The sequence below is a fragment of the Oryzias melastigma genome, linkage group LG20 (assembly GCF_002922805.2).
Source record: "Oryzias melastigma strain HK-1 linkage group LG20, ASM292280v2, whole genome shotgun sequence".
In the NCBI taxonomy this organism is placed as follows: Eukaryota; Metazoa; Chordata; class Actinopteri; order Beloniformes; family Adrianichthyidae; genus Oryzias; species Oryzias melastigma.
The window spans coordinates 1,114,384-1,136,610 of record NC_050531.1 but is presented as its reverse complement, the minus strand read 5'-3'; the positions used below and the strand labels follow the sequence as shown (position 1 = coordinate 1,136,610).

Here is a 22,227-nt window from a genome sequence, read left to right as displayed (position 1 = left end):
TACTGGGAACGTTTTTTTTTTTTTTTTTCATTAAAGAAAAGGTCATAAGGGGACTTTAACAATACAGAGAGGTTTCTCCAGCCCGTTTACTCTCTGGAGTCATCAGGTGCGTCGGGCACCTGGAGTCAGACGGTTAATGACTTCTGCAAATGCTTTGTCTTTGGGAAACGCTTCAGCAGAAAACTATCCTCCACATTAGCGGCTGATCACAGCTGAGGTTTGGAATCTTATTGAATTCTGCTATTATCATATGAAACTGAATGCAGAAACAAACCGAGACGCCATTAAAAATGCATATCATTCTGCTCCTCCAGAGCCCAAAATAAACACCAGGAAAAAAAAAAACGACTTTACACTGTACAGAGACACGTCTGTGAGGGAGGGGCCGGAAACAGACCAGCGGGGATGAAAGTCGACTTTTAGAAAATCTCAACACAAATTGTCAACAAGCTAGTCCTCTGTTCCGTGTGTCTGATAGTCATTCTGAACGTGTGTGAAGTAAAATGGAGGACCGGGGAGACCGCGATGCCTTGATTAGTCCCTTGTTCTAAATTAACAAATTCCCTCGGAGCCTAACAGGTTCAATTGCCTGGAAAAAAAAAAGTTCCTTCATTCAGTGGCACTGCCAGTGCATTGAAGGTGCACATTAACATATCAAAGGGTGCAGCAGCGTGTCTAGAATTTCAAGCGTGTTCTGTTGTGATGTTGAAGAGCACCAGCTCTGACATGAGAGGAACTCGATCTGTCCTCCTTACAAATTCCTCTGTTGATTCACTTCCTTGTTGTGTCCGAGCTTCCTCATAAAGGTGTACGGCAACCCAAGCTGTAATGAGACGCTTCAAACACGCATGTGAACGAGAAAAGAGTGTCGGACTTGTTTAAGGATAAACCATGGGTGCATGTGGCAAACACTTAGTCATACTTTGTTAGTTGTGTGTGTATCTAGGTCACCTGTAGGGAAGAGGGAAAACACATTAGACGCTTCTCGCAGTCTGAGAACCTTTTTTTTACTTTCCTGGGAAATTTTCTTTATGGCCCGCAAATCTGATTTGATTCTCCGAGTCAGGAGTCTCCACATTAGCACGTCTTCTTATTAACTTAGAGTCTCTCATTACCCCTCCTGGTCCCATTCTGTTCCAATTTAACAACGGATTTCCCTGACATACCTGGACCATCTCAGACACATTCAAAGAGCAGCGGCGCTCTTCGTGTCATCATTTTCACTCAGAGCTGAACGTTTACAGCAATCAGAGGAATTTACATCTCGTGAGTCCAATGGCGGTCCAGACGGTCTGTCATCACGTCCATTTACAGAGGAAATGAGCTGCTCCTTGTTCCCTCTTCAATTTATGGAAATGTTTTATTATAGAAAAGAATAGTGCTAAACTCTTTCCATTTCAATATAGGCTCTTATACAAATATCATATTTATTATTTATATAAAAAGTAAATAAATAAAAAGATGCACATTCTGTTTATTTTAAATATATTTACATATTTAATGATCTTGCTCAGCACCTGAAGAATGAATTTGGATTTCTAAGAAATAAATATGAACATTTCGTGTGGCCAATACCATAAGGTAAATTAAAACAAAAAAAAATAAATCATGAACTCAAAAACGATAAGACTTGAAAATAAAAAACACAATTTTAAGTACTTAATTATGTGTGAATTGTTTTATATCGGTTGAAGGCTTCGAAACAAACAAGTTATGAAAGTCACTTACACGACTGTTGGACTTATTAAATGGCTCCATTCAACACACATCAAATCAAATCACATCAAAATATGTATTTATATATAACATAACAAGAAATACTTTACACAAAAACAAAACAATCAAAATAAATAATATAAAATAAACAAGCTCACACAATCCCCCCTCCCCTTTCACACCTCTTACCCCCAAACTGATGGAGATAGATAATGAGAAATAGACTTCTGTTTCAGAATTTATTCTTCAGATCTCTCAGTATTAACTTAGAGACCTGTCCAAAACTAGAGGGCGCTACAGCCACAAAAAGGGATCCATGACAGAGAAAGATAGATTCAACATCAACCAGAAAACATTTTGTTTCTGCAGGATTTTTGCTAAAAGTGGATTTTCAGTAGTTTTTCACTTCCTGCTAAAATAAAGGTTAAGTAAATATTTACAATCTTTCTTTATGCTATTTTTTACGTAGGTTTTGACCTGTGTTGTTAAGCACTTGGTCACTTTTTCAGAGAAAAGTCCCCCATAAATAGACTTTACTTGGCTGCTTGCATCATCTTCACTCTATTGAAGCTTCAATAAAGGTGTTTCAATGTTCTCCACAGTCTCTCCATGTCTCTGTGAAGACCCTCAGAGCAGGGTTAAAAATCCAGGTCAGGCAGAGAAAAAACATCTGACATCCAGGATGAGGTAAAAAGAGATGGACTCTTGAAATCACTTATTCTGTAAAATACATCCACAAGTTCAGCCGTCTAGAAATGTTGATGATTTTCACTGCAAAGACTCTTAAGAAAGTTTAAAAAACCCATTGTGGAATGGAAAAATCATATATTTGTCTTTCAAGATAAATAATCTGATCAAGAACGTTATAAAGAGCAACACAATCTTGATTTAAGAAACTATGTCCTCGTGTCTACAAATATTTGTCTTTATTATTTTTCTCTAAAACATTTTTATGATAAGACCTTTATTCTTACTGTATTGGTTGAGTTTTTAACCTCCTTTTAATCTCCTCTTAACGGGAGATTGCCGGTTCGGTTCCCGCCTTGCCTGCACATCTATTGAAATGTCTTTGGCCAAGACAATGAACTCTTCATTTCTTCTGGTTTCTTCGTTTTTCCTGATTCAGTTTTTTTTTATAGGAGTTTTTCCTTACCGGGAGGGGGGGTCTATGGCAGAGGGGTCAAACTCAGTCACACAAGAGGCCAAAATACAAAACACACCTTAGGTTGCAGGCCGAACATCATAAACATTTATAGAACACGCTAAAACTACATTTTTACTACTTTAAAGCCATAACTTTTAAAACAAAATTGGCTGAATTTGGCTGCTAAACATTCTAGTGCTGATGGCTAAAAACGCTGAAGCTGATAGCCAGCTAAAATGTATTAGCTAAATGCCAAATTAGCCCCAGAAAACTAGAAAATAAATAAGAAACCTAGTTTACCAAAACAGCTAACGTGCAGCTGAAAAAAATGACTAAACTTGAAAATATCCTAAAAAAAACTGAAGAAGCCTAAACTAGTCCAAACAGCTAGCATGTAGCTAAAATATTAGCTAAACTCCAAACCGGCCTAAAAAAAAATCTTAGTACATGCAAAAATAGTCCAAAATGTTAGCAGAATGTCAATTTTTACAACTTTCAAACTTTAACTTTTTAACATAATTATGAATAATAAAAAGGCAGGAATATTATTCCAGAATAAATCAACTTAAACCTTAAATAACTTTCAATATTTTACTCTCCATAAAAATATATTTTTTCAAAATTATGCAAGTTATATTGAGCTCATTAATAACAATAAAATAAAATGATCTGGAGGGCCGGATAGAAATACCTGGAGGGCCGGATCCGGCCCTCGGGCCTTGACTTTGACACGTGTGGTCTAAGGGCAGGAATAGCCAGTTTTATTCAGTTTGTTTAGTTTTTAGCTTTTATTTATATTTTAACTAATTTTCTGTAAAATTACCTCATGAAGCCCAAAGATGTTAATTTTCTTTGTGATATTGGGCTGTAGAAATAAAACTGAATTGAATTGATTGCTACTTGTGGTTGATGGTTGACTGCTGGACTGACAGTGGAGCTGACATTAGTGTCACTTTCTAAAATTCTGTGCGGTTTTGCTTCCCATGTTCCAGGACTGCACCAATGACATGATGTAGTTTATAAAACCATGTTCTCATTTCTGGAAATGTAACATGTTCAGCGACATTGTTGTGGTTGCACATGAGAAATAACTAATAAATAGTCTTCTTGAGTTTCATGATTTTCATCAGTAATTTGACATGTAATTGACCCGCAGAAATCTGGAAATAGAAAATAAGTTATGTGCCAGTATTAATCCAAATGCAAAGCTATGAAAAAGAAATGAAACTGTCCAAGACTTGCTGAGGATGCAAAGAAGAAACTAATCAAACTCAGAAGCGATGCAAATGCAGGCAGAGGCTGGTAAACACGAGCATGAACAAGCAGGAAAACAGCTTATGTAGCGAGGACTCTGAAGAACGACAGGAGAGCAGACATCTGGGGCTACAAGGGGACCAGGAGGCAGGTGGGAACAACAGGTGAGGGCGCCGGACGACACACAAGGTGAAACGGAGCCGAATAAAGACCAGAGACAGCAAAAAAAGGTCTGAAAAACTAGAACTCCTCCTGCCTAAGATAGAAGATTAATAATGTTTCTCTCTGGACGTTATATTTGCAAACCGTGAAATTAAATGTGAAAATAGTTTGACCTGCAGGTGAACAGTTTTACCTGATATATTACCAATCTTTAAGTTCCTGGGCCAATGACAACATGAAAGCCCCTGTCGAGTTCAACATTTAACACGAAACCTGCATCTGAACAGCCGATCTTCTGCTGTTTTCAGGCATCATTAACCTGAGGTTATTTATCAGGCGGGACGCCGGGACACCAGCTGAGCCTGCTGGGATATTAGCTGCTAGCAGTCTGCGCGTTAAAACCGCATTTCTCCCAACACGCCACCAGAATCTCCAGCTATCTGAGGATTACATGAAAATGAGATGGTTATAAAGCTACGACTGCGGCCTGGATCCTAATTGCGGCGATGCTGCGTGTTGGAAAGCAGAGGCTCTCCTCATCCCTGGTGAGATGCTGGCTAATGAGGCCTGGTCTCCACCGCCTGCTGTACACCTCCCTTGCATCTTTTCTTTTTTCCTCCTTCCCCACCTGTGCACAGATTTCAGCTGAGCTGTGCGTGATTGTCCACAGCCACTGGTTTAGGCCCAGCATGATAAACAGTCATGTTAAAAAGGAAGTCTTCTCTCTTCATGTTTGAAGGTGTCAGAACACAAGAACTAGTTCACTGTCAGCTCTGACAATCAGGCCAGGAAAAGACTCATTCTAAACATTATTATCGTACATTATTTATCTTCTAAATGGGTATTATCTTTACAGAAACCATGTTTTCAGTCTGTTGTTCAGAAATAACCGATTTTTAACATTTTTAAAGGACTTTAAGACGTTCTCTGAAGTGGAACTCCATGCTTGAACTCTGAAGGTCAGGTGACCTTCACCTGAGGTCAGCTAGCATGACCAGCAGCATGGACCAAGACAGAACAAAGTTAGTTCAGCCTGGAAAGTCTGAACTTTGGTTATTCATTTTTATCATATTTATTATACACTTATTTTTTAGGTAGTTTACAGATGACTAATGATTAAACAAACAAACAGTTATGGAGAACCACTTGTTTAAAATGACAAGTTTTTTGTCTTCCTGGTTGTGGTTGTCCAGGATAAACCCCGCCTTCACCCAACAGTTGCTAAGGATAGGCTCCAGCAACCCTGTGACTGCAAAAAGGGATAAAGCATGGATGGAGTGATAGATATACAGATGGATGAAAGAGTGGAGGGATAGAGTGAGATATATGGAGAGATGGGTGGATGAATGGATGGATAGAGTGAGATGTATGGACAAATGGACGGGACGGATGGACGAAGTGATTGATATACTGATGGATGGATGGATAGAGTGAGATATATGGAGAGATGGGTGGATGGTTGAATGGACAGATGGATGGATGGATGGATGGACGAAATGATTGATATACTGATGGATGGATGTCATACTGAGAAAAACTAGCTGTTGGACCGTAAGCCTCAGAGAAAACCTGAAACTGTTGAATGTCGGCCGCATGTCAACGAGTGATTAGAAAGTAAAGTCCTAAAACTTCAGAGTTTTTGAGGTTTAACTCCATCTGATGGAGAATGAGTCATCAGCAGAATGAAGTCAACGCGATTAGAAGCACCTGGCTAAAATTACCCTCTTCATTTCTGTGGAGTCAGTAAGTGCACTCTGTTTTTTAGACTCTGCTGCTGAACTTTGGATTGGATTTAGTGACATAATTGATGACAGTTTTGCTTCCTATTCCAGGTTGTTTTCACCACCGCCCAGTTTACTTAGACAGGTGCTTTCTGTCTGACGGCTGCAGATGTTTGGATATTTCATGTATTTGTGTTTCATTTGAAGGGATTTAGTTCAACTCTGTTGCATGAGAACTTCTGATTACATTATTGATGCATTTATTGCCGTTCTCAGAACTGAGTAATTGAGCACACAGACTCCTTTTTGATGCTGATTTTCAGCTTTTCAAAGGAACCTGTAGGAAGCTCAATAAACTGAAATAATGAGTGCCAGCCGCTCTCAGCCCACTTCGTAGGTGTAACTAGAGTCTAATGATCAGCATCTCAATGACATGGGTTTGGTACAGTGAGCAGCTGCTTTGTCTTCTCCCCCTGTTGTCACTTGAGAGAAATTGAAAGGGACAGAGTGTATTTCCCCTTAAAGGATCATATAGATGGGCCTCAACTGCTTGCATCTGGTGGGCTGCAATCAAACCAATCACGACAGTTGATGGTCAATGATTGCCTTCAGATTGGCTTGCCATCACATTGCTTTCCCTCTTTTTCGTTTTCTTTTTTTTTACGAACACCTGCTGTAGCAGCAAAACTGGGAAAACAGAATGAGGAGCATTCGCTACAGCTGTGAAATCACAAGATCATTTCAACGGTTGGATCTCTAATAGGTGATACATTTGTGGACATTCAATTTGGGGAGATAACTGGTAATGTTTATTTTTATCCTTTCTCCTTAGCAACTCAATGCAGCATTAAAATTTGATATTTCATTTCCCAAATAAACAAAAAGTCAAAAATTTAATCTCCATCAAAATGTATCAAAGTAAAAGTGACGTTTTACTTTTTGCTTCCATCTCTGTTGTGACAAGAACTAACGAACACATTAAACATGTGTTTCCACTGTTACTTCCGTATAGAACATGCTGACAGAACACGTGTGGCGCATATATCTTTTACAGCTAATTCATTAATGTATCCTATTACAACAAGATCAAACATGGATTATTCAGAACAGTTTCAGCATGTGATTAAATAACATTTTAACCCTGAAATAGATGCAGGTCAGACTCTTCTGTGGCTTCATCACTAATACATTCATGGTAACTGTAGCAGTCAATGGGAATGTATGTCTCTGACTTTGTAAATGTTAAAATAATCACTGAAAATGGAGTTGAACTTAGAGACTAAATCCTGGTGAGCATTAAACAGGTTTTAGTTAATGAGTTCACCTTTTCCGAGAAGTCTTCGATGGAACACTGATGATGTCCTAAAAGCCGCTCAGGATGATCGTTTTTTTTTTTTTAAATCTGTTGTCTCCCTCCAGAGTTCCTCCATGTCCAGGAGAGCCTTTCACAGTTATTGAAACCACGTTGGTTTAATTCCCAACATCGTAGATTGTGCTGATTGTCAGTTTTATGATACCATCACTTAGTTTTCACCCAAACAAAGGACACCTGATCCACTCAATAACTCTGAAACAATTACAATTCTCCATTTTTACATAGTAAACAGACTTTTGCTCCACAGTTCCAAGAAATAAAACACCACCGCCCGCCTAGTTTGTTTTCTTTAAATAAAACAAACTTGTACTAGTGCTGTTTCGACTGTAGATTTGTAATGTAACTAGTTTGTGTCATTAATAATTCAATAAACAACAACTTTGAATTTTTCACATTATTTCCATGTGATTTCTATTGAAATCTGCACTTTGTCTTGTTGTTGTCATGCAGACGTGGATGAAGGACCCAAACGCAAGAGACCAGGCAGGAACTTAAACCACTTAATAAATTAACTGAAACATGAATTTAAAATGTATAAATAAATAAAACATAAAATAAAAAATCCAAAATCATGAAAAAAAAGCAAAATGTGACTGAGCAGAACCTGACACTGAACTAAAAACCAAAAACTTAAATAGGCTGAGGGCAATTATGTGAAATGAAAACAGCTGTAAATCAGGATTAACTGGAACTGGTGTGACTGGAGGGAAACAGAACATGACCAAAAGAAATACTTCAAACAAAACCACAGGAACCTTAAAGTTGTTGTTACTTCTTGTCCTTAATGTTTTTACTTATCAGTGAAAAGTACATGAATCTTTTGGATTTATAATATTCAATGAGATCACTTCAATATTTTTTTTTTTTAAATCTACTATTTATATTATTAGACATCACAATGTAAAACAAAACGTTGCAAGACAGACTAAAGCAATTCAGTCCATTGACCGTATGAGAACCGGAGTGAGTCATGAATAGAAAAGGATTTACTTCTGGTTCCAACGAGATGAAGTCACTTAAGTCACCATTTTTTTTTACAATACAAATGCAACCATTCAAACCAGAAATTGTCAGTTAGCAGTGACTGGTCCGAGTCGATCTGAGTTTCTATGGCAACGACTCTACAGTCAGAAGTGAGCTTGTTGGAAGGCCACACCCCTACCACTTTTATTTATTTATTTATTGCCACTTGAAAGCGGGCTTCACGGAATCTGTCAAACGTTTTGAACAATTGGGGCCAGGAGGCTCCACCTACTTTTATTGAGGCATCTGATTGGTCAGTTTATACCTTGAATCACAGAAAAAAGAAAAATTGAGGATTATCAAGAAGATGTAAAAAAAAAAAAATCAGAAAAATAATAATTTTCTGACCTATACAGTGACTGAGAAACAGCTGTTTATTTCTCTATAGAAGTCTTTGGGTTTTCGGGTTTTTGGAACCAGTTCCTGTTTGGAATGCCAGGGGGGGCGGGGTCACTCAGGCCAGCTCTCATATACCTTCAGTGGTTCAGACATTGCTATCATAGACATCAGACAGTGTGTATTAGATTTAGAGTGTGGAATGACCGTTCTGCTGCATTCTTTTAGGACCCATAAATCTGGCATCACCAGAGTGTTCTTCCTTGGCACCCCCTAACAACACTCCTCACCGCTGCCGTCTCTTCTCGTGGAGACTTTTTGCAGCCCTGTTACCAGCTGTTTCCAGCCTGTGTCTCTAAAACAACATGCCAGAGAGACTTAGGTCCTGGGGCAAGGAGATAGCATGGCTGCCATAGTGGTAACATGTTAGTCAATTTACAATACACAGAAAGGAATGTCTCTCATGTGACTCTGGGCAAGCAGAGCGTGACCGACTGCGAGCTCGCCAAGTACGGCTGGTCACACATGAGAGGGCAGTAGACAGGCAGAGGCATGAGCAGGGGTGTCATTGCTGTCAGATGTGTACACCTCAGTTTCAGACATGCCGAGGATGTTGATTCCAAACCCCGCTTCTGACTAATTGAACCTGAGCTGACATGTCAGCCGCCTAAAGAGGAACAACATATGAACCAGCAAGCTGCATCCCGGGCAGCTGTGTTCTGCTGGCTGACTTACTCCCTCTGAAGGGGGTCAAACATTAGCCGAGTCAGGACTTCCTGTGCAGGCATCATGAGAGGGGCAACACTCTATCAAGGTCTCAGTTGGAAGATACAAACAGATGTTTTATTTAAAGTTATTGGTTTTTCAAATTTGAAAAATGATGATATAACAAAAGTTTGGGCTTGAGGCTACAAACCATCAGCGACAACATACATGGAACACAACATTTCATCTTTAGTTGGTCACACCAGGAGATTGGTTGCATATTGACGTTTGGGTAAGGACCCCTACAGGTCACTTTTTGATGTTTTGGGTGTCGTTTTTTGATGTGCTGTCTATTCGTAAAATCAGGGGTCTAGAACCCTTAGTATCGGATGTGGACTGGTCCTCGGGATGCATCAGTACAGGTACCCTAACTCTCTACAGATACCGAACACTTGTCATACTAACCCTCTACTGGCCCCCTAACCTCCTACCAGTATCCTTACCCTCTTCCGGTACCTTACCTACTACAGAACCCTAACCCTCTACCAGTACCCTAACCTCCTACTGGTACTATAACCCTCTACCAATAACCTAACTCTTAACCAGAAATAGTTCACAAACTGGTACCGCATTTGGTAACGGTCCGGGTCTGATACTCCGTCTGGTACTCCGTCTGGTGCTGGTTTAGAGTGACCAGAATCGAGGTTGGGCATCGGTGCGGTTTGCAACGCGGTACTGAACTGATTCTGGTTCTTGGCCCAGAGTTTTGGGATCCATGATTTAATGGGAACAGCACGTCAAAAAACGCTGAGTTAGGGTCACCCAAAACATCCATATTGTCTGAACTGAATGTCTGAACTTCAGCTGATTCGCTAAATCCCAAAATGAGTTCTGACCAGGATAGAAAAAAGGAGATATGTAAGCGGCTCGTTCCACTCGTCCTCTGATAATTATCCATGAAATAGTCCCTCACTGCGCCGTGTTCACCCAGCAGACATGTTTAAATCTATGTCCGGATTCCTGCTTCCTCAGATTCACACTTCACCTCCTGTTTTCATTGTTTTTCCTACTCTGAAATTCAGGAGAAAGTCTGTCTGCATGATCCAGAGTTCACCTGCAAGTGCACAGAACTATGTTTTCTCTTGTTTGGTCCAATCCAGAGTTCAGGTGAGCTCTCACACCAACAGAGAACAATCTGAGGAAAGCAGCTCTGGTGCAGATCAACCCATTCAAAGACTTTCTGAGGAGTTCCAGGTCATATGGCCAAAACTCAATTTATTTTTCTTTGTTTTGCAGCCACTGGACTATGAGAGCAAGAAGGCGTACACCTTTAAGGTCGAGGCCTCCAACGCCCACATGGACCCACGCTTTCAGAGCTTTGGGGCCTTCAAAGACACCGCCACAGTCAAGATTAACGTTTTGGATGTGGATGAGCCCCCGGTGTTCAATAAGCCCTCCTATGTGATGGATGTGTACGAGGACACACCCGCGGGCACCATCATCGGAGCGGTGACAGCCCAGGATTTAGATGCCAGCAGCAGCCCGGTCAGGTAAAGTTAAAGTGTTCTTTCTTGAAAAGTTCACAGTGTTACACGGTGGAGTTATCGCTAATTCCTTCCATCAATTTGGCCGAGAAATCTGGTTCCTGGATCGACTTTCCTTTAAAATTTAGCTCTCAGTGGAAAAATGTGGGATTTTAGGAATGGAAGAGGATCAAGCAACAGTTGATTTATCTGCGACATCAATAAGAGTGTCTCTAATCTGTAATTTATATTAATGTAAATTTGAGTTTTTATTGGTAAAATAAAGTTTAACTGTGTAATAATTTAATTCTTTGTCCAAATTCTTAAAAAAGAATAATAATTAAAAAAAAGAAACAGACAAAACATTCTTTAGTTTATTACAGCAGCATGACACCAGGGCATGTATTTGAGGGCATCACTCAAATACATGAGTGATTTTATAGTTTCCTTTAACCTGTTTCAGTGAATTTGATCATTTAGAACTCTGGAATGCAGCAAAAGAGAAACAGAGACGAGAAACTGACAAATGAGACATGAGGAGGAATTAAACAGTTTAGACTTTATTTTCTTTAAAAGAAACTTTAGCTTCAAAATCTCGAAAAAAATACCAAACGTTAAGAGGTGAACTTTCCCTCTGAAATGATGCATTAACGTCTCATGATGATCTCTCAGAGAGAAAAAACGAGAGTAGTTTGTCTGATTATGTGATGGTCTGTGGTATCATGACAGCGTGATGCGCCACATTTTAATCAGTTCTCTTTTTGTGAAAAATGATTTAAACTTTAAAATATAACAGAACTGAAGTTTTAATAATTTATTCTTCTTGTTTTTTTTTTCTTTCTCATAAATTGTATTAGCGGGATAATGCCCTTCCAGGTGTGCATTATCAGTCATGAAGGGACACCACGGAAGTAACCGCCCGACACAGAAATGAAAAAAAAAAAAGAAGAAGAAAATGTCTGTAATTATTCACGACTGAGATGATAATTTGACACCTAGAAAAAAAAAATTTAAAAAAGGGTTTTTTTCCTGTTTTGGCAAAAAATGGATATTAATCATAACTAAAAAAAAAACAGTTTTACCATAGAAAGAATATAATTAGAGTGGCAGTTTAAATGATCATTTCAGAAGTAAAGTCTTGTTAAATGAGGAAGTTTAATTGATAAAGCTGTCAGCTTGTTTGATTGGCTGCCTGGGGTCTGTGAATAAAAAACAGAAGAAAAAAAACCAACAGGACGAGCAGACAGACAGAGGGAGGAGTTTGAAACAGAGAAAAGAAATAACAAAACTAAAAGTTGATCTGAAGGCTAACCAGAAGATAAACGATTATAAGGAGATTTTGAAATGAAGTTACAGTAAATCATCAGAATCATAATGAGTTTAGTATAAGAACTTGGATTTACAGGTTTACACACCAACTGGTGATAGTGTTCGTCTCACATATCATACTGTCACTTCCTGTCATTTCTAGGATCTCACACATCAGAACATCAACAGATCAATAATCCAGAGGAACTCACAGAATCGCTGTGTTTGATCGTCAGATTCATTAGCTTTCTATAAAAACATCCTGTTCTATTTTCATCTTATTCTACTTTCTTGACCCACATCTAAGGTACATTTTAAACACGTGTTAACTCTATTCCTGCTTTCTTCTCTGCACTTCCATAAAAACCTGTCATTCAGTAATCTACCAAACACTTTTCAAAGAGACAGCTTGTCATCCAAAAACCCTTTTTATGCAGCTCCATAGGATGATTAAGGCTCTGGTGTGACACACATTTCCTCTCCTTTGTGTGACGCTTGTATTGAATGAATGAAATGATGCCAAACGTTGCACCTGTTCCAGGATGTGCGGGCCTTCAGGATCTGAGGAAATCAAACAGTTGTGACAGATAAAAACATGCACGACTGTTTAGGCTGTAATTTGGGATTGGGAGGCCTGTGTGTGAATAGAGATCCCGTCTTTTAATGCTCTGTTTACTTGACAAAATCTCCACTTTATGGATGAAACTCTGAAAAAGGAGAAAGTACACCGGAGAAGCGAGTGATTAAAGGTTTTAGATCTCTCATCGTCTCCCGTCTCCATTCATCAATGTCATCCCGGCTTTAATCGCTGGAGTTATGTCAGCTTTACTCACCAGTTTGAGCTCTAATCAATCTGAGTAGAACATTTGACCCTGTCATGTAAAATCCTGCTGCAGCGTCTGACGGCGGGTCAGCGCTTGTTGGTGACAGTTTTCAGATCGTAAACAAGGCTCTGCCTTCATCGGTGAATCCGATCAGGTGTTCGAATGCAAAGAAACATTTTTTTAGAAGAAATGAATCTGCTAATCACACAGATGTTTGCCAGCGCTTTATTTTAAGAGCGTGTTTGCAGATTGTAACACATCACAGAGGAGAAGAGCCGCATGCTGAAACTAGACTACAAATTATAATGAGTTCTCTCTTTCTTCACACTTCTAAGCCTGATGAAATATGTTCTGCTAATCTTTGCATCTTCTTCTAAAGAAGACTCGGTAAGCAGGTGCACAGACTATTAATGCAGTTCACTGGAAACAAGATCCTGTTTATCCAGGAAGACTCCTGCCTTTAGTCGTTCATCACTGCTGGTTTTAGAATATTTAGCCAAACGTATCCCTGACTCTTCTCTTTGTTTGGTAATCATGAAGGCAGGAATGATAGTTCATAGATCTGACAAGCTTCACTAAACACCTGCTTGATATTGTTATTCCATTTGTCCTGTCAGTCTGAGTCCTTCACTTGTGTCCACACTCGCCCTCTTCCTCCTCTTCTTCATGCATGAAGATAACAATAGCCTGTCCTCTCGCAAAGACAAAAGAAAGTGCACTCTAAAAAATGAATGAGAAGCATTTTTAAAGTCTTTCTTTTGCAAAGACAGAATCCTTCATAGAGATGCCAGGATGATGCAGTCGCTGTGCAGAAATGGTAAAGAAAGACACCTGTTACTCGGACTGTAGTTGTTTTATGATGAATATTTTATTCCAGAGAAAACAAAACAATAGGAGAAGTGGAGATTTGTTCAACAAGAAGCTAATGCCCCGTGCTCCGTGGATCTCCACTTTGTCTCCAGGAGGTTAAAAATGCATGACTTGTGCAGATGACAGCGCTCATTTGTGTGCTTTTGGCGGAACCGTACCTTCCTCGCAGAAAAACAAAGGAACCGGATGGCTCGTCATGCATATGGAATCACGCTTTTAGATTTCAGACTCAACTGATTCAGCTTTTCAGCCATTGCTGAGAGAAAGGAAGGCCGTCATGAATACTGCATCCATGCTTCTTCAAGTCGGAATCCGTTTTAAAGTCTTGAAGTTTTAACGTTTGCAATCAAGCCAATCAAGCTGCTTCCATTTTCTACATTCAGGCTAAATACAGCTGGGATCCATCTGAGGACTTCACAGAGGCACCTGGTCCAAGCTCTGTGGCAGTAGAACATAGCCTGAGTATACATAGGGGTTAACCATACGAGTTTATGGGCTGTCTTGAGAACCATAAAGAGGAGCGTCTGCATCTATGCTACGTTCATTCCAGGCTCAGAAACTTACGTTGAAGCGACTACTTCCAATGAAAAGTCTATGTAAACACAAACTATATGTGTGTTTCTGGCTTTTGTGTTTAGTTATTACAAAATGTACGGCCATGGACCAGTTGAACTTTGACCAATCAGAGACTTGGATTTGGTAGAGACATATGGATGGGATCCCGTTTTATTGATGGAAGTATCAACCATTTGATCAATTGATCACAGAGGAGAAATCAATAATTGCGTTCTGTGTCCGGCTGGAATCCTAAGTCTTTCATATATCGTAATGGAGCTGAGGAAGAAAAAGCCTTAAACAAGATTCACCACATTTGGACCACTTTAGCATTTTGAACCAAACTTCTTCCACATGAGAGTCTGTACACTAGTACCAGGCACAGACAGTCCGAACATCGTATGCTGAAAGCACATGTAAGAATGGCCCTTCAGTGCATTCTTGATGCTGCATCACATGTCTGGTGTGAACGTAGAAGTCTCGCAGTTGCCTTAACACATAAGAACCCATGGTGACATCAGAAAAATCTCAGAAATGGGTTCTGTGATCCACTTGGTTTGTGGAGCATTCCAGATCATTTTATTTTTAAGGGTCTTTATGGGTTAAGGCTTGTGCGTTTGGCTCATGAAAATGGAACCATTGTCGAGCATGTGGTGAGTGTATTGTGAAGTATTTATCAGGATAATGGAAGTTGTGGAAGACGTGCACACTCATGACATACGGGTGATTCAGTGTCTGTACACGTACTTCACCTTTACTTACATGTTATTTGAATCGGTCTTTTCACTGGTATAAACATTTTCGTTGTACGGTTAACCGAACGGTCTACGACCTTGATATTTATTCGTTTGCCCCCGTATCGACCCATAAGAGGAGTAATGATTAAGGCTTAGAGTCTGATGACTCGTTTTGGGTCCAGCTGAGCCAGCCTTCAGGTCCACGATGACTCGGTCATCAAGTTTAAGACACTTCTACAAAGGAAACACTGAGAACACGCTTGTCTCTTTCCAGAAAGTACCTTTGTGCTTTGAGTGTGACGCTCACACAGAGGGAATTAATGTTGCTGCACTTCAAAGCTGCAGATATCACTAATTAATTTTCATATCATACAGCTGTCAGTATTGAGTTAACTACACTCTTTAGATCTGTGACTTCTCTTTCACAGCTGTTGATGAGCTGCTTTTCATTTCCAAAGATAACATGGACCAATTACACTGAAGAAAATTCAAATACTGTCTGTTCCACATGAATTCCACAATACACTTTTATCTTTGCCATTCACGCCGCTATAATGAAGATAATAGTATATTGTCTCACAGTTTGAACAGTACATCCCACCTGTTGGAGTGATGCTACGGTCCTCTTAACGTTCACCAGGACTGAGACGTGTCCACCACCACCGGCGCTCTTATTCCTCGGAAAAGAAAAGAAGAAATGAAAAAGTGGTTTTGCCCAGAGGAAAACTCACAAACCATTGATCTTTTGAACTCTTGATGGGAGTTTGATTGCAATATTTATCAAAAAGACTCAGACTAAACTACTTCAACACGACCATGTTCACTTCAAGAGTCAGAGAGGACATGGACAAACCAGAAGTGAAACAACGCTTTCTTTCTTCCCTCCTTTCAATTCAGCTTTTACTCTCATTACTGTAAAGACTCGGGGGGTGCAGTGTGGGTCCATGTCTCCTAATGACTCAGTCAAGTTCAGGTTCTGTGGTGTGGAAAACAAGCCGCATTAATATTCATGTCCAACAGCCTCCTCACATCAAGAGTCCAGAGCGGTGGCACCAGGAGTTTCTCCTTCAAGTCTGGCCCAAACCCCCTGAGGAATGAACCATCTGGTCTGGGGGAGCGCCCTTGGGCAAGGTGTCAGATCCTCAACCTCTGACCCCCTCGTGATTTTCCTCTTTCTGCTCCTGATGGAGTTCTGTAAAATTATTAATGAAAAACGGCCTTTTTAGATCAAACAGCATGAAGTGATGAATGGTGCTGTCACTGGCCTGCAGTTTGGCCTTTTTTTTCTTTCATGCTATGCATTAGCAGCGGCTGGATAAGACTAAAGATGTATTTCATGGGGAGGAGCGGACCTGCTCCTCTCAGACAGCACAAAGAGATTTTTATGCCTTTGTTGTTCATCAGCCGTGAGAGATTGATACGCTTTCAAAAGTGCCTAAAATTCATTTATGTTCCCGAGAAAACCATTAGCTCAGCATGGTCAAACGTGTGCTCCATTACTAGATTGGAATGTATGCGCATTTCTCAGCACATTTTCTGGAAATGACCATTCAGAATGAGTAATGATGGCGGCCGCAACATCACATTACACCTAACTCATATACATGAGCCCAGAGGGGGAGTCACGGGGTTTATTTCTCTGCTTTACGCCCCAAATGGATGGTGTTGAACAAACATTTGGCTGCAGGTACTCCATCGACTGGAGGAGCGACTTGGACAGCTACTTTGACATCGATCCAGTGGAGGGCACCATTTCCACCAACGACCTGCTGGACCGAGAGAACATCGCCCAGCACAACGTCTCCGTCGTAGCAACCAAGCTAAGTAAGTCGCACGCGGACTTCCTCTACATGTGTGTGGATTCATTTCTGAACATTTTTTATTGGAATTGCAGAACAAGATTTAAAAAAAAGGATATTTTATACTATTTAAAAATGTCTTTTGTATGTGCTTTCAAAATAAAAGCATCATTTCTACAAAGTTTTCACAAACATTTTGGAACTTCATAAACTTTGGTGGAAATTACTTTTAAGTATTAAAATATGAAAAGAAAAACTTACTTTGATAGTTTATTTATACACATTTCAGGAAATGACTACTTTCTGTTTTTGTCTTTTTTATGGAATTATTTTTATTTATTTATTTTTGTGGTCAAGATGATATTATTGGCTGAAGAGTTTTACTTCTCAACAATTTTAGTGTGTATTCAGATTGCACATATGTGGTCCATCTAAAGGGAAAAAGAGTTAATTTCCCCCAATTATCCCTAAATAAATTTTTAGTCTGAATACATCCAAATGGACTCTGGTCCAGGACCAGGAACCGCTCTATGACCCATTTTTTGAGGTGGTCTTTGTTTCCAATGAACTTCGGTTTGCTCTGAGATCCCTCAGTCTGAATACAATCTGCTCTAGGAGTGGAAGAACTGAACCAAAGCGGCCACCGTAGAAAGTGGTCACATGATTTAACACATTAGCAACGAGCCGATTAGTGAGCCACGGACAAATGTAAAGCACGGATTGTCGTGTCAGCAAAAAGAAGTAACTGCTGGCCAATGACTGAAGAGATCTCTAGTCATGTGGTTTTGCTCACAAGCTTTGGTTCAGAACAGAAATCTCTGCGGATCATAATCTGAATACAGACCAAAAACAAGGTTCAGGACTGGATCTGGAACAAGTTAGTAGACTCGATCCAAACCAACAGACTTTCTCAGTCTGATTAAGTTAGTCTAAACTTTTATTTTCTGTAAATGAAATAAACCAGAAGTGCCTGATTGTGATTGAAGATACAAGGTACACCGCAGACTCTCAAAAATAAATCTTCTTTTCCTTTGGGCTTTTCCCTTCAGGGGTCGCCACAGCGAATCAGTTTCCTCCATCTAAGCCTGTCTTCAGCATCCTCCACTCTAACACCAGCCACCTTCATGTCTTCATTCACTGCATCCATAAACCTCCTCTTTGGTCTTCCTCTAGACCTCTTTCCTGCAGCTCTAGACTCAGCATCCTTCTACCAATATATTCACTGTCTCTCCTCTGAACATGTCCAAACCATCTCAGTCTGGCCTCTCTGACTTTATCTCCAAAACCTCTAACATGTGCTGTCCCTCTGATGTATTCATTCCTGATCCTATCCATCCTGGTCACTCCCAAAGAGAACCTCAGCATCTTCATCTCTGCTACCTCCAGCTCTGCTTCCGGTCTTTTCTTCACTCTCAAAAATAAATAAACCTAAAAATATAAGGAGATTTTTTTCCTTTTTTGTTGTTTTTAGAAAAAATGCCTTCAGCCAGTCATCTTCCTCACTAACAAGTATGTCGGTTAAGTGATGTGCAGAAGAGTCAATCAGAGATCTTCTGATTCCTGTGTGACTGCACGTGAGTTCCCTCTAAACTGAGCGCTACGCTCCGCTAGCATATGTGACGCTTTTCTTCTGAGCGTTCAGCATCAGCGATCTATCCATGGATTTAGCTGCTAATGCGCCTCATTTTAACTTGACTGACCCGAGGTCTGTCACTCAGAAAAAACTCAAAACAGAACATTCCTGTTGTTGTCATGACAACAACAACATAACAAGTCAACACTCTGTTGAAGGAAAAGTGACAAAAAAACTTTATATCATGTTGTAATTTCCCATATTCTTCTAAGTTAATCGAATGATTTGAATAATATTTTCTGATTCACTTTAAAATCTACTTGTCATAGTAAACTTGTGTATTTAAGTACATCAACATGATTTTATAATACTTGATTCTTTTCCATAAACAAAACATTTTTAGCTGGTGAGGGGATCCTGAATAAAATGAATTGTAAAAAGAAAAAATATATACATTTTATTTATATTTTTACAGGGAAACAAATCAGTCATTTAAAGAGGAAAAATATTTTTATTTAGTCCAAAATATTTATAGATTTTCCCTTTTTTTCCTAGCTGTACATCCTTACTATGTACTTTCTCACCATAAAAGCAACCCCCCCCTCTATGAGACCCCCCTAAACTGGATGTTTTTCATTTTTCTTATTATTCCCGCCCCACCGTCTTCTTGAAGCTCCATTAAATAGGCAACAGTGGGGCGTGTTCCTATGCTAATGCGGTGCTAATTAGGAACGACGCTCATCTTTTTTTAGAAAGCCCCTAATTTATTCATCTGAAAAACTAAAAAATAAATTTAAAAAAATGGTGCAATCAATTCTGCCTGTTAAAAACAGGTCATAAAATGACTTTGAGATGTTCTCATGTGGATCCGAGCTGATGAAGGTGTCAGGAAACAGGAAGTTCTGCCTTTAATGTAGAAATAAATACATTTATTTTAAATGAAAATAGTCAGAAAAAGTCTGTACCTGAATCCTGTTTATTTGGTAGTTTATAGGTAACGTATCCGTGTTTTATGCTGTTAATATGATCCTAAATGTGAGCTCATAGCCTCCATTGGTAAGTTGAATTTAACAGTCTCACTCAATCTCCCTCACCGCTGCAGTCAAACCTCAGCCCCATTTTCCTGGAGGTTTATAGGTGAGTGTAAAGCGTGAAGTCGGTCCCAGAGGGACGTTTCCTCAGGAGATTGTCTCTCTCCCACTCTTCCCTCGTCACTGTTTCATTTCAACTTTTGATGGGGCTGACAGGGAGCTATTTGCTGGCAAAGTCAACTTTTACTTACCCCACAGTAAAATATGAACCCTGTAGGTTTACACGGCGAGCAGATGCGGCGCTCCGCGAGCCAAACGTGCAGCCGCGGCTTTAAGACGTGTCATCGAGCTAATTATGTTTTTATGAAGAAACTAGAGCAAATTTCCGGATAAATAAGCAAATCCATCGTCATCAAGCCATCAAATCTGCTGAGAACCGTCAAAGTCATTATCCCAGAGGCAGCCTGGTGCTCAATCAAAATTACACACTCTGTATATTCATTAGGAGAGACTGTGAAATATGGGCCGTTAAGGCTTGAGTCGCTGTTGCCTTGGAAACTGAAATTACTCACTTCCCCTCAAGGTCATTTCAGTGACATTCTAATTGTGTTTCCACGGGTGTGTGTGCACGTGTGTGCACGTGTGTGTTTCCTTTGGGCATTTTTTTTTTCTTTTCGAGCATTAAGTGCCGCGAAATTGGAGGAGCAGGTAGACTAAAGGGAGCGGCGGCTTTAAACAGGCGACGCACGTTCGGTCCGTCATACTTGATGTGCCTGCATGCACCTGCCTTTCACTGCGCTCTTATCACCTCTCTGCTGCTCTCCTGGGTGCAACTTCTCAAACTTTTGACAATTTTACTCACAAATAAACAAAAGAAGGACGAAAATAAGAAGGTTTCCAAACTAATTGACAAGTATTTGCAGGAAACTCTCACACTCGGTTTTCTAAAATTTTGGAAAATATTTTTGCTGAAAAGTTTGATAATTATATGGAAAAATATTATGACTTTAGAGATAATCGTTCAACAGCCTTAGAATTAGTGAAAATGACTAAATTAGAGAATAAAAATCAAACTATTGGTGTTTCATTGATCTGTCCTATGGTATCAGCGGTGTTGGATTACGATGGTTTTCTTAGATGATCATCGGCAGAAAGTGAAACATGCAGGTCATTTATCAAAACACCTAAAACATACATTGTGGTGTTCCACAGGGCTCAGGGACCATTTCTTTTTTAATTTACATAAATGATCTTTGTGATGTGTCAAAAACATTACAATTTGCTCTGTTTGCAGGTGAAACTTTTTATTTTTGTTCTGTTAAATCTTGAGTACATTCGTTTCTACTAACAATTAACAATAAAACAAACTCAATTTAAACAAAACAAAGTTTAGTTGTTTAGTAACAAAAAAAATCCACATAAATTATTAAACTGAAGTGGAATTTTGTTAACATAGGAAGAGTTAATGGATTTAGATTTTAGTGGGTTATTGCTGATGAAAATGTAAAATTAAAGCATTATTAATTGCTTATATAAAAAAGTACAAATCTTGTAATTTACAAAGTTAAATATTGGTGCACTGGGCTAAATGTATTTTATATTTCTCCTTTATTTTTCCATATTTTTCATGTTGTTATGAAGTCTGAGGTAATTCTTATGAATCAAACCAACAACTTTTAATAATTTTGCGAAAAAAAATCATTACTGATAATGCATGTGAATCCTACAAAGAGGACACTTTATTTCTGAAGTCGAGAATACTCAGAATGTATGATCACTGCTGGTAATGTTTAAGGCTGAAATGTTATGTTGACATGTGGTTTACAAAGTATTTGTGTTATTAATGAAGGAAACAGCTGAAGAAATTAGGACTTTAAAGTACCTAAAGTAAAAACTACACTTAAACAAATGATTATTTCCTTTGCTGAAAGGTCAAAAAGTGGAATTTGTTGGATAACGACCTGAAAACTTTTTTCATATTGTTTGTTTTAAGTCTGAATGTTAAAATATAATAATTGACTTGAATGCAGCATGATATAAATCTAGTGTTTCATGTTGTTTCATTGTAATAACTGTAGATTTTCATTTTGATTATACTGACTTCGTTTAGTCATCTGTTTGAATCATATGAAATCATACGACTGGAGAAGACTCCATCCTGTTCTTTAGCTAGACTGTATGTACTGGACATTCTAACTGAGAAATAACATAACAATCAAATAAAAGCAGCAACGTTTCTGCTCCAGCTTCAGTTCTGCTCGTGACCTTCACTCGTTTTTGGCAGAACTTTCCTTTTGCATTCTGGGTATTATGACTGCTCCCTATTGTCCTCGCCTCCTATTATTCTGGTCTTAAAGCATGAAGAGCGACAGTAAAAGATACCTTCAGCGGCCGCACAAACAATGCATTTAGCTGGGACACGTTTATCAGTTATTCTCACAGTAAATCCACACATTTCATTTTTTAGTTCTGACTTTCTAGACCTCACCAGAACATCTCAAACATGCAGAGAAGCAGGATAAACAGTTCTTCTACAGTTAAAATCCAACAGCAATTTGTATTGAGTCAAAG

The 22,227-nt window shown here is 39.2% G+C and overlaps 1 protein-coding gene across 1 annotated transcript in view; it reads left to right on the top strand.

Annotated features, from left to right (window-relative positions):
• Window positions 1-22,227, top strand: part of LOC112151521 (cadherin-12) — a 151,789-nt gene that overhangs the window by 112,570 nt on the left and 16,992 nt on the right. The window contains exons 7-8 of the mRNA XM_024280492.2: window positions 10,733-10,986; window positions 16,941-17,077. Of these exons, the coding sequence (XP_024136260.1) occupies window positions 10,733-10,986; window positions 16,941-17,077 (391 nt within the window). The remainder of the gene's footprint in view (window positions 1-10,732; window positions 10,987-16,940; window positions 17,078-22,227) is intronic.